This window comes from Leopardus geoffroyi, chromosome D3 (assembly GCF_018350155.1).
Source record: "Leopardus geoffroyi isolate Oge1 chromosome D3, O.geoffroyi_Oge1_pat1.0, whole genome shotgun sequence".
Taxonomy (NCBI): domain Eukaryota; kingdom Metazoa; phylum Chordata; class Mammalia; order Carnivora; family Felidae; genus Leopardus; species Leopardus geoffroyi.
The window spans coordinates 23,271,007-23,290,872 of NC_059339.1; the positions used below are offsets into that span (position 1 = coordinate 23,271,007).

Consider the following 19,866-nt stretch of genomic DNA (forward strand, 5'->3'; position numbering starts at 1 on the left):
AAATGCATTAAAACAACAACAAAAATATGTATGTATGAACATATATAGTAGGGAAGGGGGAGAGGGAGACTTTTCGTTATATATATACATATATGTATACATAGACTCACATGCACATAGTACATATATAATGTGTATACATATATGTATGTAATGAAGTCTTCCTTTTCCCCTTCTTTAGTTCTGTTCCTCACGTATAACCATTGTTGTTAAGTTTTTTATGTGGGGTTTTCTGGAGATATGTATATAAATACACATATACAAGTAAATATGTGCATTATATATCACCCCCTCTGCCTTTTAAATTAACTGCTGACATATGAGTACTGTATGTATTTTTTACACTTTTAAAAAATTTTTTATGTTTATTTATTTTTGAGAGAGAGACAGAGCATGAGTGGGATAGGGGTAGAGAGAGAGAGAGAGACAGAGACAGAGAATCCGAAGCAGGCTCTAGGTTCTGAGCTGTCAGCACAGAGCCCAACACAGGGCTCGAACCCACGAACCTTGAGATCATGACCTGAGCTGAAGTCGGATGCTTAACCACCTGAGCCACCCAGACACTCTGCATTTTATTTTTAAATTTAATGTGTATCAGTACACAAAGCATCCTCAATCTTTGGTATGGCTAGATAGAATTCCATTGTACTGTATGGAATGCCAGACCCCATAGATCGACCTTTAGATTTTTCTTCAGTTGTTTGCTATTACAAAAAAATGTTACAAAGAATAACTGCACATACATCATTTTGCACCTTTGCAAGTATATCTGAGGAATATTTTCCTGGAAGTAGAATCACAAGAACAGATGGTTTGTGCATTTTTAACTTTCACAGATCTCGCCAAATCGCCCTCCATAGGGGTTGTTCCAATTTACCTTCCCACCAGCAATGTATCCTGGCAACACCTGAATCTGTTTGGGCCAAATTGCCCTCTCTTTTTCTGGGTGCCATGCTGTGGTCCTAGTAAAGCCTGTCTCTTTGGGCCTAGTTACCCTCTGCTGTGTACAGGACTACACTAACCTAGAAGTTGCCAGAATTCAGCCAGTCGGTAGTTAAATGTTTATAGAGTACCTGCTACAAATTCAGCATCATCTTAGGCACTAAGGCTACTGTTCTGGCTTTGGGAAGCTTAAGATGTTCAGAGGAAGAATTAGACTGCTGAAGAGAGGTGGCTGTGTTTTAAGTTGTAAGAGTAACATGTTCTGAGTGCCGTGCACCTAATTCCAGGAAGGAGAAGTCACGTGGGTAAGCATGATCTGGGAGCCTGTCGCTGGGATGGAGAGTTTGAATTTGAGTTGTGATGGGGGGTAAGTGTGAGGTTGTTGAGGTGAGAAGCAAGGTCGGCTACTCCGTGCTAGCTATGGATGTACCAGAGAGAGGAGCTACAGTCTGATGTCATAGGAGGTAGGGAGCTACTGGCAGGTTTGAACCAACAAAAAGAGTGACCTTGGGTTTTTCTCAAACCTCACTGAGTTCTGAGTAGCTCATTGCTACTCTAGCTCATTGCTAGGATGAGCCTACCTGGGTTTTGGTTTCCCAGTGAAAGGGGAATGTAGCTGCAGGTCACTTCTTGAGGTTTTTCCTGGACCATCCACAGCAGGCCAATCTAGGGTAAGCTTAGGGAAGAGCCAGGGAGTTTCTGGGAGAAAATTGTTGTGGTGACAACTGAGGAGCAAGAAATGGGCCTTCCCGCTTCCCGTGGTTTGCTTTGATTTTCTGATGAAGTGTGGTGTTTACGAACTAATCTTGCCTTTTCCCCATGTGTACCTCCACAGACTAGCTTCCTTTTATGAAATTGCAATTCCCGAACTGGAGTCTGCAATTAAGAAGAGGAGGCTTGAAGATAGCAAGTGAGCCGGGTCCAAAACTAAGCACGTTGTCGTGGGAGAGAGAGGCCCTGCCTTCCCCGGGTTTTAACATCCCTATCTCTAAGACAAGGAGGTGGCACCATGGACTGTGCAGCTCTAGCTTCAGTGTCCCTACCTAGCAGCCTCCTGGCCCCTGCATCCTAACCTTTTCTCTCCGCTGTTGCTCTAAGCTCTTGGTAACTGGCATACTGGTTCCCCACCCACTGTTTAAACTAAGAAGCGGCCCTGGAATCTGCTGGCCTCTCAGGGCCTGTAACCCTTTGCTGATAGTGACTCATGAGGCTTTCTCAGCTCTGGAGAGGGACACCTGCAGCTGTTGAGAATAAGCTCCCTTCAGGCCTTTTAATCTCCCAAATCTCAGTTTTTGTTTTTTTTTTCTCTCGGGGCATTCAAAGGCTGCTAGGTGACCTGTGGCAGAGGCTGTCCCATTCCAGGAAGAAGCTAATGGAGATTTTTCACATCCTCATGAACCAGATTTGCCTCCTCCCTGTCCTGGAAAACAGGTGAGCCCTCAGGAGCAGCTTCCTGGGTAGAAGAACCCCTCCCCAAGCCCAGCAGAGGTATTTCCCTCATGTCATCTGCCCCCTTCCCTGCTCTGGGGTTGCTGAGCAGAGATGGGGAAAGAGACAAATGCCTCTTTCCTCCAACTGGCCTGGGGCCTTGCAGAGGGGCAGGGCAGACAGCAGGGAGGGGAGTTATAGATCCTTTGCATCGAATGAACTCATCTTCCCTGGTGTCCTGTTCCAGCTGTGACAACATTCAGGGCTTCATCGAAGAGTTCCTGCAGATCTTCAGCTCCTTGCTGCAGGAGAAGAGGTGAGTGTGGCTGCGCGGGGACCAGTGCACACGAGGCCTTACATCCCAGAGCCTCTACCATATGCTCATCATGGTCTAAGGTTCTGGGATTTGTGGTTGGGCAGCAGACCAGTTTGCCCCAACCCTGTCCCTTCCATCTGCTCTCTGCCTGGCAGGTTCCTCCGGGACTACGACACACTCTTCCCTGTGGCCGATGATGTCAGCTTGCTACAACAGGCCTCAGCAGTCTTGTATCCTACCACAGCCACTTGACAGGACCTGGCCTGGCCAGGTTGGAGTTGGGCTTCTAGGACCCAGAGGAGCAGAGGGAGGTTTATCCCCAGAATACTCGGGTCAGCCAGTTTTCCCCAGAGGCCCACCAAAGCCCCAGCCCCTGTTTCTGGAGGAGATGACTACTCGGATCCTCGGAGCTGGGTGGGGTAGTGTCCTGCATTCTTTAGGCGTTTACTGAGTGTCTGGGCCCATGTGACCAACGTGGACTCAGCCCCACTGTCACAGACCTCATTGCAGGAGAGGAGACAGACAAGTAAACAAGCAGTTGAAGTGTCATATGGGAGAAATCCAGAGGACAGGAAAGCCAAGGAAGGCGCCTAACCCTGCAAGCTCAGGGAAAGGCTGTGAGATGGAGGGGCTGTCCAAGCCGAGACCAGCAGAAGAAATTGGAGGTGGCCAATCCCAGAGCTAAGTGTTCCCAGTGGATGGAGGACAGAGAGGCCCATCTGAGGAGCCCACAGACATTTTGTGTAGATCTCAGGGTGGGGCTGGGGGCCTGGGGTCTAGTGGGAGGAGGCTGTGGCATGGCAGATGAGCTGGGGATGAGCAGACCTGCACGGCTCTGGGATGACTCTCACTAAGAAGTTTGGACTCTATCCTACAAGCACTGGGGTGTCATGGGAGAGTGTGAAACAGAGAGTAACAGGGTCAGTTTTATACTTTGGAAAAGCTCTGTCTGGCACAGGGAGGAGAAAAGACTGACCTGAGACTTCTGTGAGGCCCAGGGGCTGGTGAGGATACTGTTGCTGGCATCCAGGGATGGCCGGGGGGCGCTAGGTTAGAAGTGGAAGGAGAGGGGCTCCTGGGTGGCGCAGTCGGTTAAGCGTCCGACTTCAGCCAGGTCACGATCTCGCGGTCCGTGAGTTCGAGCCCCGCGTCGGGCTCTGGGCTGATGGCTCAGAGCCTGGAGCCTGTTTCCGATTCTGTGTCTCCCTCTCTCTCTGCCCCTCCCCCGTTCATGCTCTGTCTCTCTCTGTCCAAAAAATAAATAAACGTTGAAAAAAAAAAAAAAAAAAAAAAAGAAGTGGAAGGAGGGAGTCTAGGGCAACTCCCAGATGTCTGGCTTGGCAGTGCCCAGGGTGGTAGAGGGAGGAAGGAAGGACAGGGAGGAGGGCCTGTGGGCCATTTTGGAGGCTGGGCTAGATTGCGCAGTCTTGCCTTAGGGATACCCTATGGGCCCCCTTTGCAGGAAGCCCTCAGTAGTCAGACAGGAAGCCCCTTTGGCAGTGACCCCATCAGGCAGGCCCTCCTCCTGGGGGTCAGTGCAGAGGAGGTGCTGCTGGCTCCTCCAATTATCAAGTCCTAGGATGCCCCTGGCCCTGTCTTCATCCAGAGCTGCTTTCTGTTGAGTGACAGGTACTAGGTTTCAAGGCTAGCGTGGCCGTGGTCTGGCCTCTTTCCCCAGGCACCCCTGGTACCTGCAATGCCCACTGGGTACAGCCCAGATAGCCCCTAACACAAGTCATAGGGTCAGATGCGGAGGCAGGATTGAGAAATTATGTTGCCTTAGAGCTAGAGAGGCAGAAAAGGCTCTGGCACCGGAGAGAGAGACACCTTAACGTGTGTCACAGGGACGAGACTCGGACTGCCTACATCCTCCAGGCAGTCGAAAGTGCATGGGAAGGGGTGGACCGACGGAAAGCCACAGATGCTAAAGACCCACCGGTGGCTGAAGACCCTAATGGGGTCATTGCGATGGTGGAACCAGTCAGTGGACCGTTCTCACATCTGGAAAACTCAGAGGAAGAGGAGGTATGTGTCTGGAGCAACATTTTCCCCTGCTTCCCCTGCCCCTTCCAGGAAACCTGTCCCTTCTTTGTTTCAGCTCTCAGAGAAAAAGGTTTCTTTTGGAATTGACAGCCCTGAGCCTGCGGGTCAGCTCCGTGCTGCCTTTAGAGAGTCTGCAAGTCCCTTCAGCTGCCAAACCCCCATTTCTCCTCTGTAAAATGAAGTGATGGAGCTTTTTCCACGTGAAATCCTTCCCAGAGCTCTCCTCTAAACAGATCACCATGTAGCTGCTTTGGATGCAGTGGAGAGCAGCATCTGGTCTCACTGCTTAGCCAGCCTGGACGCCCCGCCATGGGACTGCAGGGCTCCACTAAGCAAGTGTGGAAGCCTCTGGTGCTCCAGGCTCTTCCAGAACTCGCCAAATCTATGGCCATACAGATTGCCCACCGAGCCCAGGACTCTTCCCTGCAAGTTGGGAGGCAGTGTGACATAGGGATTAAGACCACAGTCTCTGTGGGTCTCTGGGGTCAGACAGCTCAGGGGTATACCCTCGTTCTGCCACTCACCAGCTCTGTGGCTGGAGGCACATCACTCACATCTAGCCTCTGTTCCCCATGTCTAAGGTGGGGATAATTGCCATCCCTGCCTCCACAAGGTTGTTGGGATTCCCAGAGCTATTGAGTGCAGTGCCCCAAGCCTGGCTGGCCCTATGCACTATTAACAGATGCTGCTCTCCTTCCTGTGTTAGACTCAGGCCCTGTGGCTGTCACAGGGCCTTGGAAAATGACAGTCCCCTCCACTCTTCCCACCTTCTTCCCCATTTGGCTTCTCTGAGACACGGATGATTTTTATTGTTGTTGTTTTGATTTTGGAATTTCCTTAAATGAAAATCCTAACAGAATTAAGCCGCATCAAGCAGGATATGAACTGAATCCCCCTCATTAAAAAGAATGTAATCAAAGGGGAGCATCTCCGTACAGTCCAGGGCTGGTGTTTGCTGTTTCTCTCCATCAGCCATTAACTTGTTAGAGTTGGAAAAGGATTAGTCGAAGCCACAGCCATTTGTGGGGTGCCTAGTCTTCTCCAGGCACCATGCTCAGCCTTATTCTCTTTGAACCATCTGAAACAACTCTGTGAGGTAGAAGGCAGTACTCCCGTTTTACATGGAAGAAGCTGGGGTTCAGAGAGGGGAAGTGCCCTGCCCCAAATCACACAGCCAGAAGTAGCTCAACCACTAAGTCATAGAGCCACTCCCTCTTCACATGGTTTCAGGAATTGGAGACTCAAGAGACCTGGGTCACTTGGCTGAGATCTTGGCCCAGGAAAGGCAGGGCCAGGACTCAACCAGGTCCCCTGATTCCTAATCCTGTGGTATTTGAGGTCTGTTTCCTATCACCCACTTGGTCTGGCCTTTCCCTCCTTCACGGTAGCTCTCTCCACAGTGTATGGGGGCAGCTGCTCCCTTGGGCCCCCCTGTGTGTGGCGTGGAGCTGGACTCGCTCATCTCCCAAGTGAAGGACCTGCTGCCAGATCTTGGTGAGGGCTTCATCCTGGCCTGCCTGGAGCATTACAGCTACAACCCGGAGCAGGTGATCAACAACATCCTGGAGGAGCGGCTGGCCCCTGCCCTCAGCCAGCTGGACCGCAGCCTAGACAGGTGGGAGAGATAGGTGGGAGGAGGTTCATGGCACCCAGGCTGTCTCAGGGCCCTGGCCAAAGGTGCTCTGGGGGCCTTGTCAGGGCCCCTTCTTAGCTTCTCTGCTTCCCACACCTGTGCCAGAACTCTGCCTTCTCTCTCTTCCCTACAGCAGTGTTCCCCCGCCATTTAAATGAATGGCCTCCTTGGGAACACATGAGAACTTTAGGCCCTCCTGGAGGTTCTCACATGCCCCCTGCAGGGGAGAGAGTGTGCACAGCTGGACATTGCAGCTGCTCCTTGCTGGAAGACCCATCAGAAATGTGGGATGTGACAAAGGGGTTGCTGAGGCTTTTGGAGCTCCAAAGTCTCTGGCTTGCCCCTGTCATTGGCACCTTTCCAGTAGATTCCTGAAGGAGGATGGCCAGAGCTTCTCACTTTCTTCATTCCTACCCTTTCTGAGTTTGACCCGTTGCTCCTCTGAAGGCCTGTGGAGCAGCAGGAATGAGTGCACAAATGGGTGTTTCTTCCGCAGACAGACGATGTTTATTGAATGAATGAAGTTAGCTCTGCCTTTGTACAAGTACCTTGGCCACTTTGTGCCCATTTTACAGAGGAGGGCACTGAGGCCCAGAGAGGTCGAGTGATCTTAGCTACCTATGTTATAGGACTGTTGTGAGTGTTCAATGAGGGAGGGAACTTTTGAGAAAATCTCTGAATGGCACATGGGACTGAGGGGGAACTTTGTGTCAGGCATGGCTGCATACCCAGGTAGGGGCCAGACAGGGCAGGTTTTTTACATCGTGTCTCATGTGGCTGTTGAAGGGGAGTAGAGAATCTGATGCATGTAACATGGTTCGGGTCAAGAGAGCACAGGTAGACATCAGCTGACCTTTCTCCCTCGAATGGATTTCTCTGTCACCGCCCCCCCAGACAGGTGAAACCAGACCCGACACCCCTGCTCACATCTCGTCACAACGTCTTCCAGAACGATGAGTTTGATGTGTTCAGCAGAGATACAGTGGACCTGAGCCGGGTGCACAAAGGCAGGAGGTGAGTGCAGTGGGCTGCAGGGTGCCGGGCACCCCAACTCTGTAAGTGCAGTGAGAAAATTGAGAGAAACTAAGGACTCCGTGTTTACAGAACTGGCTTGAGTTTTGGCTCAGTGTCCCCCCAAGCAGTCCAGGACTGTGTGCTCCCAGCAGGCAGGAGCAGGTTCTCTGATACTTATATGGTAGGCTCTGACTCTGACAGGGTGTTTTTTTTTTTTTTTTTTTTTTTTAATGAATCCCCTTGTTGATAGCAAAAGGCCAAAGGGACCTAAACTGTTCCCCTCTTCCCTTCCTACATCTTGGGATGTGTCAGCCATCAAACTTCTGGGTGATAGAGCTGAGCAGTACTTCCTAGAAGCTGCTCCTCGACCTGATTTTCTCCATTCTGTGGCAAAATGAGAAAACTAAGGACCTGTACTAAGTCAGCTTTTCAGAAGGTGAACATACTCAATTTTAAGGTCTTTCTACTTATTTTTAGTTTATGTCCTTCCTACTTTTTTGGCATTGAAAAGTCCATTTATGATTTATTCATTCATTCAACAAATATTTGCCTGGTGCTCATGGCATACTAGGCCCTGGATTTATCAGGTGCTGGAGGTGTAGTGGGCAGTGAGACAGACATGGCCACTGCCCCTGTGGAGTTTTCACTAATCACTTTGTCAAACAAGCAAAGTAAAATTGCAAATATAATAGGCACTATAAGGTGCAGGTGTGCAGACTTCTGAACCTCTGGCAGAGGATTCAATCCAGAGATGAAAGCTTGAGGAAATGACATGGGACCAAGAGTGGAAGTGTGAGGAAGGGCCAAAGGGCCAATTCTGTAAAGAGCGGGGAAGGAGAACTTTCTAGGAAGAGTGAAAAACAGAGGCAATGGCCCCGAGGTCATGGGGAACATGACGAGGGTCCCATGAGCTGACATGTTTTGGAAAGATCACCTGGCTTTGGAACGGAGGCCCACTGGAGGGACCAAGAGTCAGTAGTGATGATAGAGAGTTCAAGAGAAATGAGTAACTCTTGGCAACACTACGCTAGCCCCTAGAGTTCTACTAAATTGTATTGGTTCATGAAATCCAGAAATCTGGGAATTGCTGGACGAGTACAGCCTGCCCTCCCGCCATTGTATATATGGAGACAGCAAGGTTCAGAGAAGGGCAATGGGGGACCTGCCCCCTTCTTGCGATAGGAGCCCCAGTGGCAGAATTACAAGCTGCTCCTTCGGTGAGGGCCCCGTGCTGGAAGCTTGGCTGGCTGAGGGCTTTGGGGAGCGGGCACAGGGCAGCTATAAAGCCATCTGGCTGGCTGGACAGGAAGCATTTGTAAACTGCTTAGTCACACACGTTGCGACATCCCCAGATCCCAGGCAAGAGATGTTATCCTGCATCCGTGGCCACTGTTCCAGGTCTGAATGACCCTCTGCAGGTTCTGTTGTGGAGAAAGAGGCAGATGAGGAGGGCCGGGCCCTGCTCCTAGGGCACTACAAGCTGCCAGGTGGAAAGTCTAGGAGGCAAATGTTTACTGAACTCCTTGTGCTGGGTAGCCCAGGGGCTGGGGATTGCAAAGAGGCAAAGCCTCCATTCATGTGTTCATTATTTACTTATTAACTCAGCAAATATTTATTAAGTGATCTACTAGTGCCAGATCCTGTGCTAGATACCAGGGAGACAAGGTGAGCAGGGCACCCGGGCCTCGCTCTCAAACGACGCAGAGACTATGGGAAAGATTTAAACCATTAAACAAGTAGTGACAGTGGGAGAGATGCCGGGGTGGGGCATACAAGGGCCTCCATAGGGACTCTTGTCCTAATCTGGGCAGGGCAGTCAAGGGGCACATGAGAAAAGTAGCACAAGGTCACACTTGAGTTACAATGTGTGTATGGGTTAAATCAGATAGGATGCACTCAGTGGCTCAAGTAATAGGGAAACCTGTCCCTTGTACGAAAGGGAGTTGCAAGGTAGGTCTGTCTAGGTTTGGTTAACCTGTGGTACAGCCTCATCATCAAGGATACATCTTTTCCATCTCTGCGAGCTAGTTCCTTCGAAGCCACTGGGTGGCCACGGCTGTTTCAGCTATGACCTCCAGAAATGACAGTGCCAAGAGGAAGTCTGGACCAGGTCTTCCTGTGTTTCTCTTATAGACCGGGAAGCCTTTCCCAGAAGTTTCCAGACTCCACTCACATCTCAGTGGGGAACTGGGTCACAGGGCCAAGGTCCAGGGCTCCAGGAGAAGAGGGAAAGGTGGAAAGACCTGAACCAAATGAGGGTGTGTTAGGAGTGGGGGTGAGGTAGAGGGTGGCTGTTGGGTAGAGGCCAAGCACATGTGCTGCAGGTATATCATAGCTACATGAAGGAGGCGGTGTGTATAAGGTGGGATCCCATAAATTCCTTGGACTGAACAGTGGTACCCTGGAAGATTATGAGTGTTCTCCCTCAAAACAGGCTCTATGGCCAAAAAAGTCTGTGCACTTTCTTCTTGGTGAGTCACAGAGCACATTAGCACATTAAAGGCTCTGATAAGTCCTGCAGTAAAAAGAAATAGGATTCATTTTGTTGAGCCCAGCATGTGCCAGGTTCATTTCTAGTCATCATCTTATTTCATCTCTGGGATGCAGAATTAAGATTTGGCAAGGAGAGGCACCTGGGTGGCTCAGTTGGTTAAGCGTCTGATTCTGGTTTCGGCTCAGGTCACTCTCGTGTTTCGTGAGTTCGAGCCCTGCATCAGCCTCTGCGCTGACAGTGCAGAGCCTGCTTGGGACTCTCTCTCTCCTACTCTCTCTGCCCCTCCCCTGCTCACTCTATCTCTCTCGAAATGAATAAATAAACTTAAAAAAAGACTTGGCAAGGATAAGAAGCTTGCTTGTGATCGCACAGCTCAAGAAGTACCCCAGCAGACTTGAGTCAGTAGACCTGTGTTCTAGCACTGTGGCTCTGCTGGTAGAAGCTGTGTCACCTTGGGAAAGTTGCTCTGCCTCTTGGGTTTCCTTACCTATAAAAGGAAGGGTTTGTTGCCTCTACAGGTCCCTTAGAAGTTCAGAGGTGGCAGTCACGCCCCTAAGGGCCAGTTTGAGTTGGGCCTTGAAGGATAGGCCGGAAGAAGTGAGGAGGGGAAGAGTGACTCAGCTTCAGGGAAGCCCACACATTCCCTGGGTTCCCTGAGGAAGCACCTGCTCCGAAGAAATCTCTGAAGCCACTGTTGCCTGTGTTTCCAGACTTGACTGGAGTTTAGGCCTCAGATGAATCTTTTCCTGGCTGGTTTTGACCCTCACTTTTCTTTTCCTTCCTGGCTCCAAAGGGGGGTCATGGGACCAAAGCTGCACCTCCCTGGATAGGGATGCCCGGGGCACCAGGCTCCTCTGTCCCTGCCTGTGCCCTCTCCCAGGACCCTGGGTGGGTGGAGTTTGCAAGCTTCTCTGGCCCTGCCAGGGAGCCATATAACTAGAGGCCCACAGTGGGGCCAAGAACTAGGGACTGGATGGACCAGGAGCTGTGGGATGTGGCAGAAAGGACAGTGATACTTCTCATTCATCCTTGGACGCCTGGCTCAGCACAGGCCCTGGCACCTGGTAGGCCCTCAGGAAATGTATGTGGAATGAGTAGATGTGTTCCTTCCAGTGGCACTAAACACCCGGGCCCCCTTCACTTGCTCTCTCTTCTCTAGCCCCACCCAGCCTGGTGAAGAGAGCCAGGTAGGAGCCAGGGCCACAGGCACAGGCCCCTTTCCTGGCGTCATACAGAATTTCCCTGTGGACCAAGAATTTTCCCTGGTCTAGATCAAATGCCGCCCCCCCCCCCCCCCCTGCCGACCACCACCTCACAGGGCCTCCATTTCCCACCCCTTCTCCCCCCACCCCCACCAGCTAGACCCCCTAAGCCAGGGGGGTCTTGTTTCCAGGGCATGCTTGCGTCCATTCAGCACATTTCATGTTAGCTGCCATTTGCCTGCGACCCTCACTGGACTGTGAGTTCCGTGAGGACAGATCCAGATCTTCCTCTTTTTTGAATCTCTCCCCAGCTCAGCCTTAGTACCCTCCCTGGCATGTAGTAGGCCCTTAGTAAAAACTACTGAAGGAAGCCAAATCCTGACCTGCCCCAAGCTCCCAGGCAGATAGCCTGAGAGACTCAGACCCCCGTCCCTCCCTGCACCAAAAGCCAGTTAATAGAAGATTTTAATGGAAGCTGTCTATGACTTTGTATCTCTTCTTCTTTTTCTTCTTCTTCTTCTTTTTTTCCCCCCTACCTTTGATACATTCCAGAAAACTGATTTCACAGCTAAGCTGGATTTTCTTGCCTGGCATCTCATATTGATTTTCCCCTGCAGGGCTAGAAACTACATTCCACAGGACTATGTGTGAGACAAGCCAGGTTTTTCTACAGATTTGCAAAGCCACAGTCGAGAGGCCTCAGTCCCCACTGAGGCTCCGCCACAGTTCATTGATCCCAAACAGGTCCCTTTCCTTCCCTCCACCACACCCAACGTTCCTCACCTGTGATATAACAGGAGTTTAACTTTTGGGCTTTTGCTTCCAACGCAAACTGACATAGACGATTGAACTGTGGAACAGATAGAAGGTCACCGTGAGGAAGCAGGGGTAGGAGGAAAAGGGCAGGACCCCTGCTTGCCCCTCACACCCCAGAGGTCCCCTGTGGCTCCCCTGAGCTCAGTTAGAAGGTCACATATGGCCTTTCTCTTTCTTTTTTTGTTTTGTTTTGTTTTAATTATTTTTTGAGAGAAAGAGAAAGAGAGAGAATAAGCGGGGGAGGGGCAGTGAGAAAGAGGGACTGAGGATCCCAAGCAGGCTCTGTGCTGACATCAGAGACCCTGATGTGGGGCTCAAACTCACAAACCATGAGATCATGACCTGAGTTGAAGTCGGATGCTTAACTGACAGCCATCCAGGTGCCCCTGGCCTTTGTCTTTCTTAAATTTTTGTTTTCTAAAAGGTTCAAATAATGCCAGGAGTAACCATTGTCATTTGGTGGGGGACTTAACTAGCCCTCTCTGTGCATTGACTTGTGTAAATTATATGCACTCATAGGAACAGCTTGTTTGGCTTGCTTTCTGTCTTTTATACAAATGGGATCATACCATATACATTTTTCTGCAGCTTGCTTTTTTCCTTGGGAATAAGTCTTAGAATTCTCTCTGCATCAGCACAAACAGTTGAATGTCATTCTTGATAACTGCCGCCTGGCGTTCTGTAATAAAGATGTGACACATCATTTGGCCATTTCACTTGTGATGGACACTAGTTGTTTTCTATTTTTCGCTGTTACAAACAACACTGAAAAGAAAATTCCGGATCAGACCTCTTAATGCTCAGGGCCAGCATTTCCCTCGGGTGGGTGCCTCAAAGAGGAATTTCCTGGCCAAAGGGCGGGCACATTTTACATTGCAACAACTGTTTTGGAATGCCTCCCAAAGTGGCTGCACCTGGTCACGTGGGCACTCCCAGCGGTGAGTCCCACCTTCCCACACCCCTGCCAGTGTTTGATACCACTTGTCACAGTTTGTGCCAGCCTGAGCCCGTGGTGCTTTGGACCCTGGCACTTGCAGCCTTCAAACCTCATGGTTTTCTGCGCTGTCCCCTCGCAACTCCAGGAAGGAGGAGAACACGCGGAGCCTGCTGAACGACAAGCGGGAGGTGGTGGCACAGCGGCAGCGCTACGAGCAGTACAGCGTGGTGGTGGAGGAGGTAGGTGGCCCCAGGCCGTTGGGCCTTCGCCGGGTGGGGGAGAATCGGCCAGCTCTGGGCCCTTCGGCCCCACGCTTCTGCTGTTGCAGGTGCCGCTGCAGCCAGGTGAGGGCCTGCCCTATCGCGGGGATGACTATGAGGATGAGTACGATGACACGTACGATGGCAACCAGGTGGGCGCCAACGATGCCGACTCGGATGATGAGCTCATCAGCCGCAGGTGAGGCCGCAGGGCAGCTAGAGGGTGGAATCCCAGGGGCACAGCGATTCTCCCAAAGCCTCTTGTGTACACAGCTGGGGAGACCAAGGCCCTGATTACATGAGCAAGTCAGTGGTAGAGCCAGGGCCCAAATCAAGGCCTCTTGACTCCTGGTCCAGTGCTCCCTCCACCCCCAGCCACTCCCTTGGCCATTTGGCCCAACCCATCCTGAGTGGGGCAGCATTAATTTGGTTTCAGGCAGTCATTTTACATTGTTCTTTTTAACTGCAGAAAACTCTCCCCAATAGAACCTTACAGAGATTTCCCAATGCAGATAAAAGCAGAGCTGCCCCAGCTCTGGCTAAGCCCCCATAGCAGACTCTGGTACCCTCAGAGGGTCCGGGGACTGGAACAAAGCCGGCTTGAAAAGCACTTTGTTTTTTTTCCAGCTGCCTGAGCCCATCCCCATCCTGACAGCCCCCTCTCACCCAGCCTGATTCCCTCCTCCCTGAGGCTCCCTCTCCAGGTTTAATCTAGTCTTTGATCTCACTTTCTCTCTAAACCCTCAGGCCCTTCACCATCCCTCAGGTGCTGAGAACCAAAGTGCCTGGAGAAGGGCAGGAAGAGGACGAAGACGAGGAGGAGGAGGAGGCTGAGGACGAGGCTCCCAAGGTACCTCATTGGCAGGTGGCAGATGAAGGGGAGGGTGTCGTTCTGAAGGGCAGATTGGGAGCACCGTGCCCCTGCTTGCCTGCAGCTGGCTTTCAGGCAGCCCCAGCATCCCTGCCCAGGAGAAGAGGGGCTCCTTCAAGCCTGAGATGCCCACTTGGAGAGTTGCTGGCTTAGAACTCCCCTCCACTACTCAGTGGAGGCTCAGGGGCCAAGCCTTTGAGCTGCTGGGTTCATGAGGCCCAGGAGCCTGGGGGCCGAGAGAGGGGCAGGCAGTTCTTGGCCACCATGCTCAGGATGCCAGTTCTTAAACTCACAGAGGTGTTAGAGCCCAAGGGCCCTTGGGGTCATCTGGGCTGGTGGGTTTGCAAATTGTATTTTTTAGCAGCTGAACTTTTTCTTCAAATGAAATCTTAACTAGAACCTCAACATATGAAACAGATAAGGGCCGGATTGCTCAGCTTGAACCCGAGTGGCACCCTGGGACCCCCTGTATCCCCTCATGCCCTCCCACCAGGGTGACAAATTCAGATGTGTCCAGGCCAGGCTACCAGCATAAACGAGTAGCAGGTCCTGATGGAGACTGTGACTAGTGGAACAGAAGTACACATACCCTCTGCCCAAGGGACTCCTCAGCATAAATGTAGGCCTAGGGCTTCCAGGGCTTTCCCTTCTTCCCAGGCAAGAGGTCAGCCTGGATTTTTATGTAAAATCTCCCAGTTTTCAAATGTTATCAGTTGTACGTGTGTGTGTGTGTGTGTGTGTGTTAACAGTACAGGCCACCAAAAGCTATCTGTGGTTCTTAGGCCACAGCTTTTCCTGCTGCTAGTCTAGACTCCTTTGTTTGTTGATCCCTCCCCCTCCAAAAAAACAGTCTTTGAGAGAAGGTACTCCCTTGGGGCACCTGGGTGGCTCAGTCAGTTAAGCATCCAACCCTTGATCTCAGCTTAGGTCATGATCTCACAGTCTGAGAGTTCAAGCACCACATCAGGCTCTGTGCTGATGGCAGAGAGTCTGCTTGGGATTCTTTCTCTTCCCTCCCACCTTCTGTCTCTTGCTCTCCCCCCAATACATAAATAAAAACTTAAAAAAAAAGAGTGGGTACTCCCATAGCACGTTGGTGGTGGTGCTAGAATGAGGACGAGTCAGCTCCCAGGGGCAGCTTTCTTGGCTTTCAAGACCCTATGTGGCCTCTCATGGTGGCCATCTTGGCCTGACCCCCATTTGTCATCCATGCTCCAACTATGGTCCACTCGCCCCATCATGCCTGTGCAGGAAGCCTCAGTCCCTTTAGCTGCCTCCCCCTCACAAAAGAGGTGGGAGGGACGGAGGAGAGAGGCTTCAAATGGAAACCTTGGACCAAGCAAGGGCGTCTCCTTCTAGGACATCACCCTGCCATAGCCTGGCTTTCCCCCACTCCTAGCATGGAGGCATCAACAAGATCCAGTCAGGCACAGCCTCACCACAGCTTTGGGAAATAGAGAGGCTCATGACTCTAGATTTTTTTTCTCCCCTCCCCTCCACAGCCCGACCATTTTGTGCAGGACCCAGCGGTGCTGCGGGAGAAAGCAGAAGCCAGGCGCATGGCCTTCCTTGCCAGGAAGGGGTGAGCATTTTAAAGCGCTGTTTCTGGTGGGAGGGGACCCATCCGGGAAGGGCTCAGCCAACCACCTAGGAAGCCCACACGTAAACCCTGAGTGCTTTACATGTATTAATTTAACCCTCACAACAGCCCTATGAAGTAGCCACTGTTATCATTATCCTTACTTTACAGAGGAAGAAACAGGCCCATCCCCATCCCTAAGCCCTCCTCTCCTTATTGTGGGCTGTGGTCAACCCACAGCGGGTCCTTCCCTCAGCCAGGGACCCATCCAGAGGCAAGGCTCAGAGAAGAGAATTCACTAGACACAGGACCGGCCAAAATCCCCACAGCCCTGCCCTTGCTGGGCTCCATTTCTTCTCCCACTGCAAGTTGGGACATGGGTTTCCTGGCCCAAGCCGTGTGTCCTCTCCCAGAGACCTCTGAGAAAGGCAGCGAGCTCTTCCCATCTCCTGGGGTGGGTTGTTCTTCCCTCAGGTACCGGCACGACAGCTCCACGGCAGTGGCCGGCAGCCCCCGGGGCCACGGGCAGAACCGTGAGACAACCCAGGAACGCAGGAAGAAGGAAGCCAACAAGGCGACGCGAGCCAACCACAACCGGAGAACCATGGCTGACCGCAAAAGAAGCAAAGGCATGATTCCATCCTGAGGCCGCCATGGCAGGGCCAGCCAGGAGGCAGCGGCACCAGACCTGCTGGGCTGAGTTACCATAGCCTTCGGTCTCCTCACCAGTTGGCCTCCTGCCAGGGCCCCAAGTTCAACTCCACCCCTCAACAGCCTCAGCTTTGCAGCCCCTGAGAAGGCCGCCTCGTCGTCCACCAGCCAGCCGTGAGCGCCTTCTTGCAGAACACACAGTGCCTTATCCCACAGCGGAAGAACCCCTGGGGCAGGAAGAACCCTGGGGCAGGCAAAAGGGATGGGGACAGAGCCCCAAGGCAAGCCCCACAAACCTTGTGCAGCAGGACACCACTTCTCTTTTACCCCGGACGGCAGGAAACCTGTAAATTTAAAAAACAAAAACAAAAAAGGCCTGCAAATAAAATTTTTGACCCTTTCAAGCAATGATCCATGATGTGCCCGTGGCCCGCTCCCTCTGTGTCCCATTCTTCAGTGACGGCCACCATCAGGAGAGCAAGAAAGCCGGATGATCACCCGCTCTTCTCATCAGCCTTTGGCGCTTGCGTCTCATTGTAACCCCTCCTGATGTTGCCCTGCTTTGCCATGTGGTCCTGAGCACATCACTCCCTTCTCTGAGTATCCAGTCCCTGCTCGTGGAAGGAAGAGATAAAGGTGTGAGGTCCTGTGGTTCTTCAGTATCCTCTCGTTCAGTCCCTGCGACCTCCACCCAGGGAGGTAGGTACTATTTCCTAGTGTAGGTGAGGTATAGGTGAGGAAGGTGAGGCACTGAGAGCTGAAGCTGCCTGCCCAGGCAACAACTAGGAAGTAGGAGAACAGGGATTAGACCCTCAGTCTGACCCCTGGTCTTTATAGGGTCCTAGACCCCCATAGGTGGTATCATCACCATCTCTTAGCTGACTCGAGGACACCTTTCCAGTAACAGCCAAAACCTGAGCTCGGTACTTCCTGGTTGTGTGTACACTCCATCAAATCCTCCAAAATCAGGGGGTCAGAGACCAGAAGACACAAATGAGGATGTCACTGCCAAGCCCTGTTGAAGGACTTGGACCTAGTACCTCAAAACCTCCTCCCGGTGTGTGTGTGGGGGGGGGTGGGGTGGGGGGTGGGGGTGGGCAGGCAGTTGGTTCACAGTTTGGCAGCAGCTGGCAGGCATCCTGATTCCCGCCTCCCCCCACCCCCCCAGAACACTGCCAATCAACAGAGGATCAGCAGTGGGATATTTGCTGGCCTGATCCTACCCAGCCTAGCCTGGAGTCCATCCATGGATCCAGGCCCCTGCCCAGCTGGACCTTGACAAATCACCGTAGATGCTTGTGCAATTTATTTGCACGTGGGTAGGATGAGTGTCTGGAGCAGCCAGGCAGACAAGCACTTGACGAATTGGTTTTGTTAGGTCAGCTGCACAAGTGAAAATCAATAGCAATTCCTCTGAGCCGCACCAGTTCTCCTGGTGCATTTGAGATGCAGAGCGGAGATGGGAGTGGTGTCTTCCCCTCGAGCTGCTGAATTAGGTGAGATCAGGCTGGGGGTCAGCCATTCTGACAGGTAGCAGGAAGACTCTGTTTCCTCCCAGAGGCATTTGCCAGGGACCATAGAGGCAAGAGTCATTTGTTTTCTCTCTCCCTGAGCTCCTCAGACCTAGCTCTTGTTCCTGGAGCAAGGTGAGGTGAGTCGGGGGAGCTCTGGGCTTTACCTACCTTACTTGTTACGGTTCACACAGCCCCTCTCACCTTCATTTTGTCATACGTAGCTCCTGACCGCTCGGAGCGGTGTTCAAGCCTCCTACTGGCATCCTGGTTTAAAGGATTTGAGAAGACAAGCAATTTTTCAAATTTCCCAGAATGTACTGCTAGGTCAAACTGGATCTCCCTTGAAGAATTATGTTCTTTCTCATTTCAGATCTTGAGGGCACCCTTTCAGGGATGCTTTGCAAACACCTCACTCAGGATCATCCAGAACAGTGCTGGTCGGCACACCCTTTCACCTCTCAGGGCCTCAGTTTTCCCATCTGCAAAGTGGGTATATTGGTCCAGGTGAATGGTTTCCACCTGGTGCCAATTAAATCCTCTGAGGAGGCCCCAAGGTTTAAGATGAGCAATGGCACAAGTGTTACAAGTGAGGTGGGATGGGAGTCTGAACCCTGCTCCCTTGATCACTGGGCCCCATCACCCCACTACTCCTAAGCAGGAATTTCTAAGTGCCTTCTCTACACCCTGTTAGAGAACATGACTATCACAGGCATTTCCTAGGAAGCTTGTACAACCTAGTGCCTCCAAGAGGACTTAGGACTTTGAGTGTCTTTGTTTCTAGCTCATGAGTGGCAATGATGGCAGACATGTTTGTTTGAACAGTGCTTCTGTGCCTCTGTGAGATAGGTAGGGCAGAGCCTGTCGTTGACAAGAAGGGACCCGGGAGCCCAGGGAGGGCAATGAACTTGTCCAAAGCCCATGGCAAGTTAGCAGCAGAGCCTGGATGCAGATCCTTTTTGAGTTCCAGGTGCAGTCTGGAAAAGGAAGTGATTGGCAAGAACCTGCCTGTCCCTGTCACACTGGGAGCTTGGGCTAAATAACACAGGGACGGAAACAAACAAAACACAAAAGTAAACCCACCAAAAATGCAGGGGGGTGGTTATAGAGCCCCCTTCTTTAAAATGATGTCAATGAACTCTTAATAGCAATGTAAAAAAACTAAATATTGACAAGTTGTTTGAGTTTTTTTTGAAGAGAATAAATTGAATGGTAATGCATCATGATTGTGAAAATATTTTTTAAAAATTTGAATACAGACCAAGTCTGGAAAGGAATGTGCATAAATGAAAATGATGGTAAGACCATGATATTTGTAATGAGAATAAAAGCACTTACTGAGTACTTACCATGACTAGAGTATCTGCTGGGCGCTTTCCTTATGTTACCTTGTTTGATTCTCACAAGGTAGGTACAGAGGAGAAAATCAAGGTCAGAGAGGGTAGGTGACCTGCCTAACGTCCCACATTTGGCAGGTGACCAAGGAGGGATTCAGTCCCAGGATTGTCTCCTAAAGCCCATGCTCTTAACCCCTAAACCACATGCCATTCCTTTCTTGCCCCCACATCCTTATCCTTGTTACTGCTGTTGCTACAAAGGAGAAAATAACAAGTCAAATAGCTGCAGAACAGGAGGATGGGACGTCCCGTTTTGTCAGGCCAGGTTGATGGGACTCCACTAGTATGCATGCTCCACCATTAGACACTGTCAGATCTCAGATGTCCTGCTGCATTTTTTTCCACTTTTTGTTTTCAGATCCGTGCATCCTTTCCTCTGTGTGTCCAATCTGCCATTGAGCCCACTGAATGATTCTTCATTTTTATGTCCAGTCCCTCTCCAGGGGAAGCAGAGAAAAGGCTGGGAGTGGAGCTCTCTCATCTAAGAGGAGAGCAGCAGAGCCCGAGAGGCACTGAGGCCAGGGAGGGGGCCAAGAGGCCAGGGCCAAACACTCCAGGGTGGATAAGGAAGAAGGATGGGAGAGACCGAGGGAGCCCCAAAATTAGGACCATAGGCCAGGACATGTCCTGGACATTTGTCCAGAGCTCCCAGTATTTACTGCCTGCCCTCAGGGTTTGGGTCAGCAGGGTTGGGAGGACCACGGGAGGAGAGGATAAATGCATCCACCCAGCACATGTGGACCAAGATCTACTAGGTGCCAGGCACTGTGTC

The 19,866-nt window shown here is 51.4% G+C and overlaps 1 protein-coding gene across 2 annotated transcripts in view; it reads left to right on the top strand.

Annotated features, from left to right (window-relative positions):
* Positions 1 to 19,051, top strand: part of ASCC2 (activating signal cointegrator 1 complex subunit 2) — a 42,767-nt gene extending 23,716 nt beyond the window's left edge. For both annotated transcript variants that reach the window (XM_045459319.1, XM_045459318.1), the window contains 12 exons: positions 1,778 to 1,852; positions 2,266 to 2,373; positions 2,618 to 2,686; positions 2,842 to 2,916; positions 4,531 to 4,711; positions 6,130 to 6,344; positions 7,257 to 7,376; positions 12,971 to 13,064; positions 13,154 to 13,284; positions 13,833 to 13,935; positions 15,459 to 15,538; positions 16,010 to 19,051. In XM_045459319.1, the coding sequence (XP_045315275.1) occupies positions 1,778 to 1,852; positions 2,266 to 2,373; positions 2,618 to 2,686; positions 2,842 to 2,916; positions 4,531 to 4,711; positions 6,130 to 6,344; positions 7,257 to 7,376; positions 12,971 to 13,064; positions 13,154 to 13,284; positions 13,833 to 13,935; positions 15,459 to 15,538; positions 16,010 to 16,181 (1,423 nt within the window). In that variant the 3' untranslated portion in view covers positions 16,182 to 19,051. The remainder of the gene's footprint in view (positions 1 to 1,777; positions 1,853 to 2,265; positions 2,374 to 2,617; positions 2,687 to 2,841; positions 2,917 to 4,530; positions 4,712 to 6,129; positions 6,345 to 7,256; positions 7,377 to 12,970; positions 13,065 to 13,153; positions 13,285 to 13,832; positions 13,936 to 15,458; positions 15,539 to 16,009) is intronic.
* The last annotated feature ends 815 nt before the right edge of the window (positions 19,052 to 19,866 follow it).